We start from the raw sequence: 17670 nt of genomic DNA on the forward strand, positions 1-17670 counted from the left end.
AAGAACTGCCTTTTCTATGTGCAGGAGCAGGCAATTGCAGCATGTTGTAAGTCCAGCAAGTGGGCCAGAAGATCTGTTTGGCTGAACAGTGAACTCCTCATGGAGCTCAAGAGTAGAAGGAAACTCTGTGATCTCTGGAAATGAGGTCAGGCATCATAGAAGGAGCTGTGGTTTGAATATGGAGGTAGAAGATTTGAAAGGGCAAAAACTCAGTGTTGAAACTGGTCAGTGCTATATCTGATAACAGGGAAGGGCTTTTCAAAGCACATTAATAGTGAGGAAAAGTCTAAAGAAAACACATTGATACTTGTTGAAGGTGGTCGCCTGACTAATACACATGTAGAAAGAGCAGAGACTGTTTTTTGCTTCCATCTTTGATAACATTGATAGACCTTGGGCTGCTCATTTCTTTGATTTGGAGGACCATGCATGTCAGTACAATCCATTTGCAGACACCAAAATTGTAAGGAACCAGTTGTATCAGCTGGATGTTCACAAGTCCATGGGGCCTGATGGGATTTATGCCAGAGTTCTGAAGGAGTTATTGGGTGTTGCAACAGGACCCCTCTCAGTGTTACTCTGTGTACAGGAAGGGTCTGAAGAAAAACCCAGTAAGCTATAGATAGACCTGTTGGTCTAACCTCAGTTTCTGAGATTATTCTGAAGATTATTATGGGTAATATTGAAAGGCATTTAAAGGAACGATCACCAGGCACAGGTAGCATGAGTTCACAAAGTGCAAGTCCTTTTTAACTTATTTGATGTCCTTCTGTGACCAGGTCACCCATCTAGTGGATGAGGGAAAGACTGTCATTTAAATTGTAGCCATATTGTGAGGCTGTCCTGTGTGAAGGAGAAGGATGTCCTCTGTGGGTCATAGAAAGTTGCTGTGTTACTGGTGTGGTATAAACTGTCTGCTCTTTTTGTAAAAGTAGCTGCAGAGTAAAATTTGCTTCATTTATATGAACTGCGGAAACCACTTGGTTTACTGTGTGAGAAAGATCTTCTTTCCTGTATGGTGTTCTTAATTATTCCTTCAGTAAGTCTATATCCTTCATTGCTGCCCTTTACTCCTTGTGATTCTGTGTGTGCACATAAGATATGGGTATAATCCTTATACTTTTGGATAAAAGAAGTGGTTACACTCATCACTTGGACTTTCCTGTCTGAAATGTATGTTTCTATTTCATACTGGTCATTCCTTTCCCACCATTTGCATGATTCACCATTCTGTGTCTCATTACTGTCTAAGATAACTGTCTTAAACTAGATTTCATCCACTTGAGATGCCAAAAGTTTGGCAAGGTCAATTCTTTACTTGTGAACAGAGCAAGAAGGTTTATTGGGAATCAGTGACTACAGTTTCATACATGTGTAGTCAGTCAGTCCAGGTTATAAACAGTCCAGGATTCTGAAAAGCTTTGCTGTTTCTGCATAAGTATTCAGTAACCAAGTTTAACATTTGGACTGCAGCATTTGAATGCTGTAAAAATTTGGTTCAGCTTTCTTGTGTGGTAACTGAAGTCTTGCACAAGATGAAGAGCAGCAGAGCAGCTACAGCTTTATAGTTGACAATTCATTTTCAAGGATAACACAGGCAGACAGGGAAGAATACTGGAAGTTCCCATGTGAAGTATATACCTGTGATTCTGGAGACACTGCAGAATGCATTGGAGCATCTGGATGAGTCTGTAGAGACTGGGTTTATTTTCCCTCTGTGTTGTTAGAGTCAGGGCTGAGATGGATCCTGCAGGACTATTTGGTTGCAGTTGCTCAGTGGCCTCCACATCTCTTGTGGTTCAGAAGGATTTACCAGCATAGGCTCAGCACCAGCTGTGTGGCTGCTTCATGAATGTAAAGGCATCTCTGGCAGCACCCATTAAACTCTGGCCTACTCTGTCAGTGCACATGGGGCCAGCCTGGGTGAACAAAGAGCAGTGAGTACTAAGGTCAAGCAGCAAGCTCTGATAGATCCCGGGTGACTGTGCAGATACCTTCCTGTCTTTCTGCATGGCTCCATGAGTAACTGAGACTTGATTAAAGTTTGATTTTTAAAAATGATTTCAAGAACCACTTTTGGCAAATCTGTTTCTGAAATGTTCACTTTGTAGGCTGAAAACTTAAGTAAAAATGGTTTAGTCATCTGCATAGTAGTGTAATTTTGTATTCTTTGTTTTTCATCACTAATCATAAAAAACCACACCAAAATTTGTAAAACTTACAGTCCTGTTGAAATGCTGAAAGATAAAATGTTAAAATTCAGACTGCTACTGAACATTGGACTATTTTGTGAGTCTGACTTAAATTCAAATGGCACAAACAGTGAATTAATTACTCTCTCCTGTCGGCTCAGCACTAGCATCCAGGACACACTCATTTGGACTTCCTTGGCTTAAGCAACCACTTAATATATCTTCTGTGTCTGAATGCTTGTGTGTAACATGTAGCTCCCAGAGGGGGAATAATAAATACTCTGCTAGTATAGAATAAACTTCAGATGCTGCTTAGGTGAGCTGGCTTGAGTGCTGACATTTACCTGGCAAGATAATATCCATGCCTAGCTTGCCTCTAGTGCAATGGCTGGTGGTCTTGGAGGGAAATTTTCAGCACTGTGTTCCTCAGGTCTGCTTGTAGGATATTGTTTTTACATACTGTAGATGAGCAGCTTAAGTATTTGTTTCCATGCAAGCCACACCTATAAACCCTCTATAAAAGAACTGTCTTTTCTGGACCCTCATTGTTCCCAAGGAATTAAGGTCGTGGTTAGCTCCTGCAGCAGGAAAAGTGTGGAGGTAAAGACCTAGAATGGTAATGATTTGCTATAGTAATCGCACAAAGCTTTTCTGTGGCAAAGATTACAGCACTATTCTTAGGTCAAACATCTTACTTCCCCTTCCTGGCCTCTCCCCTCCACATCCTGGGACAAAAAATGACATGTTTTTATTTCATTTGGTAAGGAAATAAAACACTGTGTGTTGTAGTGTTTCTTGTAATCTAATGACCTCTATTCCAGATTGAATCTTTTTTGATAAAGTGAGTGTATGCCATTAAAACCTTCTCCTAAAGACAGTCTGTCTAAGAAGCAGGACCAAACAGTGTCCAAGGCAAGCCTGGTATTAAGCAGGTTTCATGAATTTGGGCCATTACCTGTTATTGCAATCCAGACTACTCCGGCTTTGGTGAAAGACTGAAACAATATGGACTGTCAGGTAGTACAGCATAATTTGATCTACGTGAAGGAATTTATATGGGCTCCATCTTGCTGTTTCAGTGATATGTTTTTCCTTTTAAGCTCTTCAGTGTCTGTTATTCATTCCTTCTGAGCAATGGACTGAGGAACTAGCAAAAATGTTCCAATATCAACTGTTGGCAGTTTGGATGTTTGAGCTTAATGCCAGAAAATAGTAGGTTCAAACTGAACTTGGCAATGGTTTATTTCTCTCTTTGGTAGGTGAAATGTCTCATTAACGTCTGTCTGGAGTATCTGGCACAGTTCATCATCCAGTATTGATGTCCTGCCAGACACTGGCTTCTCAGTCAATAGGGATGTGTTGAAATGACACTCAGTCAAACTTTGTGTGGTTTGCTTGCCTTTCTAGAGAAGGTTCACATTGATTTCTGCTGCTGCTGTTCCTTGGGACCCCTTGTGGGACCCCCATTATGGATGTAGGCACATTCTTCATCTGTCTTCTGAGTGATGAAATGAATAGTTCCTAATTGGATCTAAAGCCTGTTTTAAAAATTACTTATTAGGCTGTCATTAGAGGGTCTAAAGGAAGGGGAAAAAGCAAATGTCACTGTATGTTGACAAGTCTAACTCCATACGCTATTTCCCTTGGAAGTGCTAGTCTGCTGTTGCTGAATACAAGGGCATTTAGAAGTTAGTCACACCATGTGAAAAGCTTCAATACTTAGTTACTTGTTGGAGTTAGATTGACTTGTCAAATCAAATAGCTTTCTTTTTTTTACAAATTGTTTCAGGTGCTTTCCTAACAGTATAATCCTATCACAAATGTAACATGAAAACCTTATGACTCTAAAGAGAAAATTAGTTCTAAACATGCAAACACTACAATAGCTGTTAGTGTAGCAGATTTGAAAAACAGTATCAGGCTGCTTAAGTCTTTTGAAATAGATTAAATAACTGATGATTTGAGCAGCTTGTCAAAAAACTTGTCAGCTGACTTGTAAACTTCTTGCTCAGCTGCTGTGAGCTGGTTTTGGGATATGCAGGTAGGGTGTGGTTGAAGGGCTCTTTACTTGAGGAGGGCTAGAGGGTAGAGGTTGAGAATAATAGGTCAAATACTGGATAAATTTCAGCTGGTATTGGGACAGCCCCAAGCTGTCAACTGAAGGAGTGACCTTATGTGACAAATTTTTTCTCCTTCCTGCCTTCTCACTCTCAAAATACACTGAGTATATGTCCAAGGCCAGTGAATACTGGACATATTTTCAACTCTGAATTTTTTCCATGCCCTGTCCTGCTCTTCCTAATTTTTATTAACCGTTCTGTCCATAGTGTTGTATTTTACTTTGGAGTGGTAGTGATTGCCAACAGAATACATTAAACAATGACCTGCTGCTGCTGCAAGTCTCCAAAGCAGTTTTGTTTAGAAGTATTTGCTTTTGTGCCCTATGGTCATACCTTTCAGACAGAGTGGCCAAACAGCCCATGCCCAGAAAGAAGCAAGTGTTTTCTTTGTGATTGACTGAGCTGATTAAAAACAGTTCAGTGTTACTATCAACAGTCCAAAGAAATTGTTATTTGGGGCCTTACTTAACACTAGATAGACCTTCTGTACCAAGAATGTGAATAATTTAAAAAATCCTGAAACCCTTCATTTATTTTCTTGAGGTTTGATTAATTTGTTTTTCTTCTGTTATCTCCCGGTCAGTCATTCTATAATACTAATAAGCTTTTTGGAATCTCTTTATCTCTTCATGGAATCTTGTGAGGTTAAATCACACTTTAATTAAGAGGTTTTTTTTCCCCTCTGTAGGTCAACGTTTGTTTTTGCTCTGTAGATATCATAGAGAAATTCAGAGAGAAGGAAGAGGGAGGGAATAGTGAACGAAAAATCTTTATAAAATAGAGCATAAAGGAGTTTTAAAAAATTGAACTATAGATGTTATCTTGTGTTGCACTTTCTGGAAACTCTGTAGGAATTATCGGTACTAATTTAACTGGAATGTATTACTGTAGATATATTTTATTTTTGGCTTCTCTCCCATTCCAGTTTTCTCATACCCTTTCTTTGGCATGTTTTCAAATCATAGAACATGTTGAGTTTGTTTTATTTCCTTTTAAGAACAACAAATTCTGAGTATTTGCATAAAACCATTTTGCTTAACATGTAATGTGCTCCAAGCAAGAATTACTGATTTAGTTTTGAGCAATTCCAATTACTCCAGCTTGCAAAGTGTCAATTTCCCACTTTAAACAACCCAAAATATTGAAGGAAATTCCTTTAAAAAAAACTGGGTCATGAGTCCTTAAACTATATATGTTTTTGGGATGAAGTTCTGAACATTATTTTTGTGCTAAAGACTTACCTACTGGTCTTTACTAAGCTAAAAAGTTACCATGTTCTATTTTGAAAATTCACTGCTTAGGTCTGTTTTCATAATTTTCATCATTATTTTGAAAGCTTCTCTGTTCCTGCTGATTTTAAGTGAACTTTTGCACCAGGACTTTGCTGCTGACCTCCAGCTGTCAGTAGGAAATTGGTGGGTGTGAGAGATTAACGATACCCTAAACATAATCTGTAGTGCTTGTGTTATTACAGGGATGCAATCACAATTCCACATCTATGCTGGGTTTGCTTGTGGTGTCAAGCTGCTGTAAAGCAGAGAAAACCCTACCTCTTACCTCTTCATTTTAACTTCTTTCATTTCAGGGAAACCTGTGATTTGTGTATTTGACTTAATTGTGCAGGTTATAAAGGGGTGTTTTACAGTGGGGGGGAAGGGATTGAAGCTGATGGGAGGAATTCTTCCTGTTTTTGCAGACTGTGAGTCCTGTCTGGGGAGTCATTACAAACTATTATGTTAGCTTCTTAGTTTATGTTCAGAAATTAAAGCCAAAGTTAACTCTTTTTGAATCTTTCTTGTTCTTTCTTTTTTCTTTTAAACTCAAAGAGGACCAATGTTCTTAAGTTTTGCCATTTACTAAAATATATATATATATATATATATATATATATATATATATATATATATATATATATATACATATGTAATTAAAATCTATGTAGATTTATATTATATATGCATATATATGAAAATATTTATCACTAAAAATTACTGTTTAGCTGTAATAAGTGAGTACAGCAAAAGTTTTATACTCTTTACCTTTGTTTAACATTCCACCCCATATCTGCCTTTGAATCCAGAGATTCTTGTAAAAGTAGTTTTATTTGTGATTTCTTAGACTTGTAAAAAATAATAATACATAGTTAAAATACAGTGATAAGTGTCAGAATATGCAGCAGATTCAGTGAACAGTGACATTCATATAAAATTCAGACTTGATTTGGTAGGGAACTAATATAATGAATTTATGGAAAAAGTGGTGAAAAAAGTCATGTGGAGTTCAGATTTTGTTGTACAGGCTAAAAGGAAAGGTGAGTTTGACTCTAGTACCTGCTTCTTCTTGTGTCAAGTCATCTTGGTTTGTCACCATGGAGAGCTTTTGAAAAACAGATATCAGGAATTTGAAGTTTTGGTCTGGAGATGAAGTTAGAAAGCTTTATAGCAAAGGCAGAACTGCTCTTTTCCTAGCAATGAGTTGGATATTTTTATTTTGTGGGTGTTTACCCCACCAGCTGTTTAAATTTATTGCATATGTGGAGAAATATAATCCATCGATTAGATGTTTAATCAGAGAACCTGTTCTCTTAATTGCATGCATGAAGATTTTTAACATGGTGCTATATCCATCTTCAGGCTCCTTCTATCCCCCTGTGCTGCTGACTGCTGCTGCTGGTGTTGGGTTGTGGCAGCTGTTGCAGGGATGGGGCCTGGGTGTAACTGCCCTGGTGTGTCCCTTGCCCTGGGGGTGAATTTGGGGTCTCCCTCTTATAGCTCACACCTAGGGCTGTTCTCACTGACGGAGGTGCCTGTTCAGTCATTTTGTGTTCATTCTGTACACAGTGGTATTCAGCTTGCTGTAGTTATTTCCTGTTATTTCTGACTAGCTAGCTGATTTCCCCTTTAGTTTTGAGCAAGACAAAAAAAAAAAAAAAAAGCAATCATAAGAATCACAATACTGGTGAAAAAGAGCAGTTATAGTAGTTCAAATAAGTTTAATTAATTGCAGTGAATGTTTAGATTTCAGGATGTCCACTCAGAAAGGTTTGTGGTTAAACTGAAACAAGGCAATAGAGAAAACAATTCTTAAGCTTCGTATCACCAAAACCAGTTTTTTGTGAGGAAATTCTAGGAACTGGAGTGCTGCTATTAGACACAAAAGATGGGCAGAGCAAGGCAAAATGTATGAAAGAAAGAAATATTCAGAAGGAAGAATAAACATTGAGAAAGATATAGATTAAAAATGACATGTGCTTCCTCTCTTCTGTGGCTTTTTAGAAAAAGAGAAGGTGTGTGCTTTCTGTTGGAAATTTTCTTTGAGGGCTTCTGTGGTTGCAATAATTAATTCATGGTAAAATTTCCATGAGTACTTCCATAAGTACTTTCTAAGGATTCATCCCACCTTCTGGCAAGGTTGGTTGGTTTGGTTTTTTTGTTTGTGTGTGCGGATGGTGCTGTTGTGTTGTTTTTTTTTTTTTTTTTTTTTTTTTTTTTTTGTTTTTTTTTTTTTTAGCTTAGCAACAACTCTGTATTTAAGGGAAACCATAAATAAATTGAAGGAAAACCATAAATGAGAGAGAACTGGCAATGAGTTTTGTAGGAAAAAACAATCTTGGTTGTATTTAAAGATTGGTATTTTGTATGATTTACTATTATATGAAGCAAGAGCTTATGCTGCTTGTGAAAATAGTTATTTTTTAAATTTTATAGCCCATCAAGCTGAGTAAGAAAACATTCTTCAGCAATGTTGGCATGCAGATTTGGACAGTTGCTGCTTCTATTGGCACAAATAGAACTTTTACTCACGTGTAAGGGAAATTGGACTTTGGCCTCAATCAAATAAGTTTTCCAGAGTTTACTGCACTTACAAGAAGATGTAAATACCTTGCTTACAGGCAAATGCAAAGTCTGAGAGCAGCACCCAATGATTTTTAGACATTAAAATACTTTTGTTTAAACAAAAGATAGGAGAACTTAAATCTGGTTTATATTTCCTATATTTTCATTTGAGAATTTTGAAAAAGTGGGACAGTTTTAGCAAAAAGCTATAAGTATGATTAAAAACTTAGGGAACATAGTGAAAAAATGGAAGAAGTGCAGTTCTTATTTAAGAAATGGTATTGAGGGGGACTTGATTGGAGGGGGTAATGTTACAGGGGAGGTAAAGATGTAACTATTTCCAGAGACCAGACTGATTCTTGTCTTAGGGTGCAAACTGTAGAGATAAGTACCCATAAAATAATGTATTTGTGATTGTGGTGATTGGAAATACGTAAAAGACAAATTTGATCTTTTAAGTAAATGGCTAATTCATTAAAGAAGAGTTTGTGTTTTGTATTCATTAGGAAAACAGATTGTTTAACACTTTAATCTCTTCTGATTTTATAATCAGTGAAAATAATTATTGACGATATTTTGAAGTTGCTTTCCACCTTTTTCTGTAGAATAATAGAATTGCTCAGGTAAGTCTTGGGACTTCAGCTAGTGCAGCTTCCTGCTTGGAGCAGGGCTGGCACTGAATTCAATCCAGCTTGCTTGGGGATTGTTCTGGTCAGCCTTGCAAACCTCTGAGTCCCTGTTCCAGTGCTCTCGTGTTTTGCTGGAGAAAATGCTGTTTCCTTCAGTCAGGTGGGAGTCTGCCCAGCCATGCTGCTGGTCCCCCATGCCAGCTGATCAATGCCTGCTTGAATTGGGGACCACAACCAGGCATGGGGCTCTGTGGTGCAGTGAGTGCCAAGTAAATGGGAGTGATCATTTCCCTTGACCTCCTACCTAAACTTCTGGTAATACAGCCCAGTACACTGCTAGATTTCCTTGTTATTTTTATCCTGTAGCTTTTTGGGGTTTTTAGCAGTTATTTTAGACTCTTTCCTCTGGGCAGTGCAATAACAAAAATATGTGGTTCTCCGTTGAGGTTTATAGGTCATAGTTCAAGAGCTATTGCTATTATAATTTGGTCTGAATGTTCCCAAGTTGTCCAAAAAGCAAATTTTATCGAGTTAAACTTTTCTTTGAGGAAGGTATAAATGAACAAGAGAATTATCTTCTAGAAGCCTGTGGTCTTTTGTAATTTAAATGTGGAATCTGCAAGATTGAAATTATTCAGGTGTAGATAATGTGACCTGTGTTGGATAAACTCTGAGACTTTGCCTACTCAGGTCTCTATCAAGCATGTTAGAAAATTCATTTAAAAGTGTGAATTAGGAGAAAAAAAAGGAGGAGAAACAAAGTGAAAAGTATACTAAACATTACTTCTCTTTGAGACTTGAATTTAAGAGCAATTAAAACACGACTACTTTTATGCAAGCCTCCTTTTTCAGGTGAAGGAGACCTGTCTTGTTAACATTTTTTCAGTAAGATATTTTTTAGTACAAGAAACTGGTAGGATGGACCTTGGTCTACTGCTCTTGAATTTAAGGTTACCCCTAGCTCATGTTTTTCCGTCCTGAGTTAAGGATCACAGATGTCATTAGAAACAGAGCTGGGTATGGGAGAGACTGTCAGTTGAAGAGGTGACTGGGAGTCAGTGGGAAGCCGCAATGAAGATATTTATGAAAGCAGGCTTTGGAGAAAATGGCCTAAGACAGAAACCATGGAGGAAGAGCTGGCAGTAGGGATCTGTGTGTGTCTGGTCGGGCTTTCCCGTGGTGACCTTGCCAGACTGTCACTGCTGTAGCCACCTGCTGGTGTTGGTGTTGCCAAGATTAGCATTCAGCGCTGGTTCAGGGACTTTAGCAGTGAAATGTAAGCTGTTTATTAGTATCTTTAAACCTCCCCAAAGCATGTGATTAGACATGGCTGACTAATTATTTTTATTGTTTAATAATTTCCTGCTCTCCTAATACCATTTCCTAATTATATTCTCCCCCTATTTACCAGCTGCAGTTTTAATACAGTCCTTGGGTTGTACTAGTGACCCTTTTACTTGGCCTACCTCCATCTTTCTGTCCTGTTTTCTGTCAGCTGTCATTGCTACAAAATAGTGCAACATTTTCTGAACTTCCAACTGCTTTTTAACAGCAGAGTTCAGGTTTGGGTTAGGCTTGTTGGATCACATTTGCACAGGGCCAGGAAGAATTCCCTTTCCCCTTCCCCTTTTTTTTCCCTTTTCCATGGAAACATAGGACTATTTTTTTTTTTTTTAAACAGTCACAGAATTAATTTGGAGTAAGAAAACTCTTTCTGCTTGGAGTTAGCCTGGGCCTCACAGCCGGGTTTGTTGCAGGCAATTGGAGATGATGTCATCCAACAACTTGCTGTGTTTTCAGTTCCGGAAGTTACTTCCTTGCACAAATTTATTATCTGCGCATTTTGTCTCCTCCCAGCCACCTACTTCTCACACTGGCCTTGCTGCAGCTGCACTGCAGCTTCTGAGTTCTTTCCTTCCTCTTCTCTAGCCCCTTTTCCTTTCTTTGTCTTTGTGGTTGGTGAGTTGCATTTTACCCCCAATGGGACTACAATAGAAACTAAAACTCATTTAGTTCTTCGTTTGTTAGTATTTTAAAAAGGACTAAATAAATTTCAGTGGGAGGCTAAAAAGCCCTGCCTGCATGACAGAGAGATTGCAGGGGAGAATCCACTAAGTAAGTTACGTGCACATAACAATGACCATCCTGCTTCATGCCCACTGTAGAATCTACAACTGTGAATACACAGAGTGTACTCTGAAAGCTGCATCTGTCGCTCAGTTGCTGGTTGAGTCTTCTCACGGGTGTGTTACTGCAGGATGTTTTTGATGTTCTTACATTTTCCAGAATACTCAAAGTGAATTGAGTTACCAGGTTAGCTCTTATGGGTAGGTTTATCTCTGTGTTTCCAAATGGCTGAGTGTTTGGATGTTTATCATAAATTTGTAGTGCTATTACAGGGGTAAAAAGAAAATCTAAGAAACAGGAAATATCCAGTATTTTTTCTTGAGAACAAATCAAAATATGATTTACAGTACACAGAACTGTGTATTATCTGGCAGTTTGCTGCTCAGGAGGGTTGAGGCACCAATATTGTTTTATCACTTGAGCTAGTGAACTGAGACTCAGTGAATGTTTGCAGACCAGCCTGAGAGTTGAATTTATCTATTGCATCAGGTGAATTTTTACCCCTTCATGTTCAGAAATGTCTTACAATATTTTGATACTTCATTGCAAATTGTAGGGGCTATTTTACTTAAATACTGATTGACCATATTCCCTACAATTTGTCTTTTTTTTCTTGTATGCCTCATCCTCATCAAATCTTCAGATTCAGGCTTTTTTTCCTTAGGCTTTCATGCTAGAGTCTTGTTTCTAGTACCTGGCACAGGGTGGTACTGGGTAGAGAAGGTATTCAGAGAGCAGATTTGTAATTCTGCTTTTTTTAAAAAAAAAACCTGAAACAGACTGATGTTGCTAGTCAAAGTTTTGAACTTAAGCCAAATTTAAATCTTCTCTGTGAGTAGAGAGCAACTTGTGGAAGTCAGTATGCTGTGTTACTGCTTTCCACAACTTCAGTGTGATGTGGAAGCAATAAAGCTTTTGAGTGGAATGTATCCCTGTAGCTTAGATGGCTGCTGTGAAAAACCTTAATCTGGATGCGTAGTTTGACAAAGTTGTGGACATGTAAACATGGGGGTTAGTAAATACTGAGTAAACTTTTTGGATGAATCAAGCTTGAGAGCTGTGCAATACAGATTTATTTCCTGCTATCTGTGCTTTTGTTTTGTTCACTTCTTTAACTGAACTGGTAGCAGGATATGTTCTGTTAACACATGTCTCTCTTAATCACTCTGTGAATGCTTAGAAATTTAAAACGTCATGACAAAATGGAGCATACAAGCCTGGGTTAAACCTTCAGTTATATATTACCTTCTGTAGTAGCAATATTATTAAAAAAAAAAATCCTAAATGACATGGAGAAAAATATGGATTCAGGTTATAAACTAGCTTCCATACTGAGAAACTTACCTATTTGAACGTGTGGTGCCTTCACAAAAATTTTTAGGTTTTTTGTGGAAGACCATGGAGTCATTGAGAAAAATCCCAAATACTATAAGGCTGATAGTAAACTCAAGAAGATAAGAACACCAGACCAGTAGGAATACTGAAACTGTTCCAGCCTTTGCCCACAGATTCTAATGAAATCTTTGCAGAAGAGGAGGAATAATTCCAGGCAGCGCATACCTCCAGTGGTAATGTCTTCCACTTTCTCAAGGGTGATAGTGGCTTGTGACTGATGTATAGGAAATAATTTTAATTTCATCTGGACCGTACAGTGCAGTCGGTTGCTGGAGTAGCTCATACCTATGTAGTCAAGTTCAGTTTTCATCTTGTGCTGCAATAGAATCAACAAAAATGTGAGCTTGAGCCCAAGTTTATACTTGTCCTTTAAAGAACAGTGTGAGCTGTGGGCTGAGACAGATTAAAAAATAGGAGTGGAAAAAAAAGTAGATAAAAGTTAGAAGAGAAGGTGGTGGCCACTGTTCCAGGGGACTGTTGGCACTGTGACTTTCAACTGGCTTGAGCCAAGATTTGTGCATCAGTCTCAGCAGAAAACATTTCCTGATATTGTAGGCAGAAGGGCTAAGGCGCCTGGAGTTGCATAGCACCAATTACAAAACAGAAGTTAGCACACGAGCATTTTGCTGCAAATTCACAATTTAACTTAGGCTTAGGTCATTGCTTGCATGCTTATGTTCTGGCTCATGTGTAAGCTTAAGTTGTGATAAGTGCTGTGTGTAATTCAAGGTGCTTTGCTCCTTCTGACAGCTTCAGGACTCATGTGGAGTAGCCAGTTTCTATATATAACTTGGTTCCTGTAATTCCTAACTGCTTTGGATACTGTGCTATCAAGATGCTATTTTTATGTTTGCACTTATTTTTCTATACGGTGATAATGATTCATCCTCCGTCAATCTGTTTTTTAAATCCTGTTTTTAAATAAAATATTCTTAATGATTAAAGTGTTTTTCTTCAGTCTGAAAAAAATATTTGTTTCATCCACTTATTTTATCTTTTCTGTTTATAGGAGAGGTCTTCTCACAATATACATGGCTAATCAAGTAAGTAGTCCTTTATTTCAATAAAGAATAAAAACATGTAAGATCCATGGGAAATGTCTTGCTTAGAGTTGAGAGATGCTGAGATTCATTGCATTTCTAAATTGTTGCAGGATTTTTCTTTAAGAATTATGCATAATTAGATAACTAAAACTCCCTTATGAGCAAATTGTGATCAGAGGTCTTTCAGAATGAGCTGTAAAGCAGAGGCTGAAATGTGGTTCATTGTACTATGCTCAAAGTTTTTTGTATTGTAGCCCCAAGAAGATGGTGATTTTGTATTTCTCTTCCATGATAGAATAGCATCTGGTACTTAAATGATCATTATTTTGCAGATGAGAAATCCAGCACCATATACTTCAGTTTTGCAATTAATAATTTCACAACTTGTGTCAGTTGTGCATGCAAACATTTTTACCACGATTGTGTCAATTGAAATCTTGAGTCATATTTCTTTTACTCTCCTTCAAATAAATAACATTTATCTAACTTATGCTTTGTGCATTAACTTTTTCCAAATATAAAATATTTCTGTTACTTGATCATACTCCTTTAGGAAACATCTTACTTAGCCAAAGGAATTACGTAAAGTTTTTGCACAGTTTGAGTTGCAAAGTAGTCACAGAAACTACAAAAAAAAAACAACCCAAGAATTGTGTTCAGACTACTGAGAGAGCTTGCTGGGGCCTCAGTGGAGCTGTGCATGAGTTGAAATCTGATGGTGATGATGAGATTAATGACTAAAAGGGGTGAGACAAAGGCAATGTATCATAGTACAGATTAGGGTGATAAAATTAATAGGTTCTCTTCCGTCCTTGTACAATCATTGTTGATGACTCATAATTCTGAGTATTTTGTGGGGGCAGAGCTTTTGGAAGGAGCTGATATCATGACATGTGTTAGCAGGTAAATATCCTGGAAAGTCCCTTTATGCATTTACCAAACCCATTATATAGTTCTCTCTCAAACTGTGGTGCTTAACAAGTTCTTTTAGGCAGAAATTGTGTCTTGGGTTGTTCTGTATTCATAGACTCTGTCTTTACAGACAGACTCATGAGGGGAACCTACAGACTTCAGAAGAGAAGAAATTAATTTTTGCTTTTCACTTTATTATTGTTGAAGTACCATTGTAACTTTTATAGCTTCCTGATTTGTATGACTCATACTCTGTCCTTTAGGATTCCTTTTCTTTATGAAGTTTTTAACCTGATTTGAAAAGGTGACAAATTCTCCTTTTGAAATTCAATTAATTAGCTGTTAAGGGTCCCAGTAATGCATGGGAACAAGGTTTGACTCCTGCAAGGAAATCTTCACCTTGGAAGTTTTCCTTGAATTCAGAAGGGCACTGTGTAGAAATTCCTCATTCAGGGAACAGAGATATAAGGATGGTGGTATTTAGTTGAACATACTATTACTCCTTTAGAATAGACTTTCCAAGAGAAGGGGGCAATAGGTGTGCTTAAATAGCAGCACCTCTGAGTATCAAGATTCTGAGGAAGCTGTCATTGTATTCATGGCTGTAAGGATGAAGTACCACACAGGTCACCTGGTGTTGGACAGAGCTGTAAGGGAAAAGTCAGCTATGCAGTTACCTTTTATGGATACCATTCGGCATGGATATTCTCTTCAGCACAACGGCTTATTTTAGTCACAAATCTTTGGTGAAGCCAAAGACTTTACAGAGCTGCCAGGGTTTGCTCTTTAAACTTGTGATCATGTGATACCTTGTTAGCAAGCCCTGTAATCACAGTAAATGTTTCCCTGTTTGTGTTGCTTATATTTGGCTTAGAACTTTATATGCTTTTATAAGATTCACTTATAAAGTTACTAAGCCTTTGAAACATTTATGTCTGTTAGCTTTAAATTGCAGCATGTCCCATTTTGAAAGCTGTCACATTTTAATCATTATTGATGGCAGATAGATTGTGAAATAAGCCTGCATTTCTTGCATTCTGTAAAATTCATGTCAGGACCTGTTAAGATGTTAATGGAACTAATTGTATTCCTTTGTTTTGTTTCAAGTTTTGCCACACTGGGTTTTGCAGCCTGAGCAATAATAATTAAAGCTTTTCTTGTGAATCTTCATATGTGCATTTGCCCAGGTAGGCAGGAGGTAACTGTAATTACTGTTGGTTATTAAAAGTGATTATCATGACTATTGCTGCACTGAATTTTTATTGCCAGATTAGGGCTTTTAAATCAGAAGATTTAAGTCCTGGTGTCTAGTTGGCAGTATGTGGCAATTTGTCCTCGGAGATGAATTTACTTAGTGGAAAGGTGTGTTAAATCTTTATGCATGGTAGCTGTTTTTCATTTCAGCAAGTTAAATGCAGTAGAACATGAAAGGTAGTGGGGTCTAAGGACTCTTGTTCTAAATGTGACATTTTTATTGTTTTTTTTTAATCTGGAGCTACTAGAAACTTGTGAATGGAAACATGTGAATAAGTGTCCTGGTTTATTTTAAATAAGTCAGTGATTATAGATTTATGTGAACCTGAACTCCCTAGCTGCATTTCCTTGCTGCTTACATGTTAACATGACAAATTAAAAATAAGATATTTAGGCTATATATGATCTATGGAAAAATGGAATAAAAATGTTTTTTTCAGACTAATTTGCTGCTAAATTGAAGCTATATAAGAATGTACTTTTGGATTTGGATTTTTTTCTTTTTTTGAGGTAGGAATTAGAAATAAGCATGGGACTGAAGCATTTGTAGCTTTAATTTTAATGTGCAGAGTCTAGAATCAATTTCTTAGCTTCCCACTGGAAGTCATTTGAAGATTTTGGAACTAAGTTAGTATGCCTAAGTCCTAACATTCCTTAACATGTGGGTTTGAGACCTAAGGTTTCTGTAATAGCCCAGAACAGAGTAGTGGTAATCAGTGCTGTGGACACACAGAGCCATGGAGCTTTCAAGTTCTATTTTGGATTGCATGTATTAAAGTTACAACATTTCTAGGATCATAAGAGATGCATTGATAGTCAACATATAAGATGATCCTTCATGGATAATTTGAGATCAAAAGGATCCCCAAGATTCCAGCAAAAGGTGGAAAGTGAAATGTAATCTTTCAGTTATTTTTATCTAGAACAGTAGATGATATTAATGACTGTCCATGAAGACAACCTATAGCTCTTATGTTTCCAGACACTTGAGGCACACTTTGTTGTGAACAGCCCAACAGTTGAGTTATTGCTTTTACATTGAAGAAACTGTGTCTTTGGGTTAGGGTTTGGCTTTTCTACCGTTGAAAATAAAACAAACAAAGGCTGCCTTCAAAATGCAGGATAGGAAGAGACTAATCTGAACTAGAACTGACTTGATATCAAGCTTCTTTGAGAAACAAAACTTGAGAAAAATTGGTATGTTGTCATTGATACGCTACACCAGAGAGGAGGCAGTTATCCTAGCATGTGCTGAGCTGCATGCTATGTTTGAAATTCAAACTGTGCATCACTACATCAAAGTCTTTATTCATTCTCTACCAGGACTTGTGGTGTATGGTGGGCTACTTAGAGAGTTGGAAATGTTAATAAGAGGCTCTTGAGGGACACGGATTAAATGATATAAAGCTTTAGCACAAGGTGAAGCAGCTGGATGCAAAAGGCAGAGTGGTGCTGTTGAGGGCTGTTTCTTGAGAGTGATGTGAGGAAGAAGTGTAGGGGTTTGTTTCAGCCATAGAGGAAACATTACTGAGTAGAAAGTTATAAATTTGAAAGGGAAGATAAGAAAGATAGGAAGAAAGGAGGTAAAGAAGCACAATCTACAGGTAAAACCCAAAAATTTATTGTGGCAAGAGACATGGAGCTGGACTGACATAGTGGGAGTTGATGTGTGGGAATGTTAGAGGTAAAACAAGTGGAAAAAAGATGAGAAAATGTAGAGTTTATTCTAGGTAAAGCAGAGAGCAGGTGACAAAAAAATCATGAGTTTGCCACAAAAGGATTGTATTAATTTAATTATTAATTAATATTAAGAAAATTTTAGAAAGATACCAGAAAGAGAGACACATAGAGATGATATTGTTGGTGTCCTGGAAATGGAAGTGGGGGAAATTGTCAGCAGTTGTGCCTGGACAGAGTTTACAGAGAAATCTAAGGATCTTGAATCTTATTTATTCCTGTGTGGATGTTGGGTCATCAGTGCATCTGCTGTTTATGAAATACTGCACTCAGGTCCTCATACACAGAGGAAGAAATACTACATAGACAAGTATGGAACGAGTTGATCAGTGGCATCCCATTGGGTGATGCTCTACTTCTGTATGTGATAAAGTAACACAGCTGAGCAGAGTTTTTTTCTGTTTTAAAGTAGTCCAAGCAGTTTC

General features: G+C 37.6%; 1 protein-coding gene across 1 annotated transcript in view; it reads left to right on the plus strand.

The window, feature by feature from the left end:
• The window catches only part of TMEM135 (transmembrane protein 135), a 159638-nt gene that overhangs the window by 21824 nt on the left and 120144 nt on the right, over positions 1–17670 (plus strand). The window contains exon 4 of the mRNA XM_059838523.1: positions 13309–13342. Coding sequence (XP_059694506.1) covers positions 13309–13342 — 34 coding nt within the window. The remainder of the gene's footprint in view (positions 1–13308; positions 13343–17670) is intronic.

This window comes from Haemorhous mexicanus, chromosome 2 (genome assembly GCF_027477595.1).
Source record: "Haemorhous mexicanus isolate bHaeMex1 chromosome 2, bHaeMex1.pri, whole genome shotgun sequence".
NCBI lineage: Eukaryota > Metazoa > Chordata > Aves > Passeriformes > Fringillidae > Haemorhous > Haemorhous mexicanus.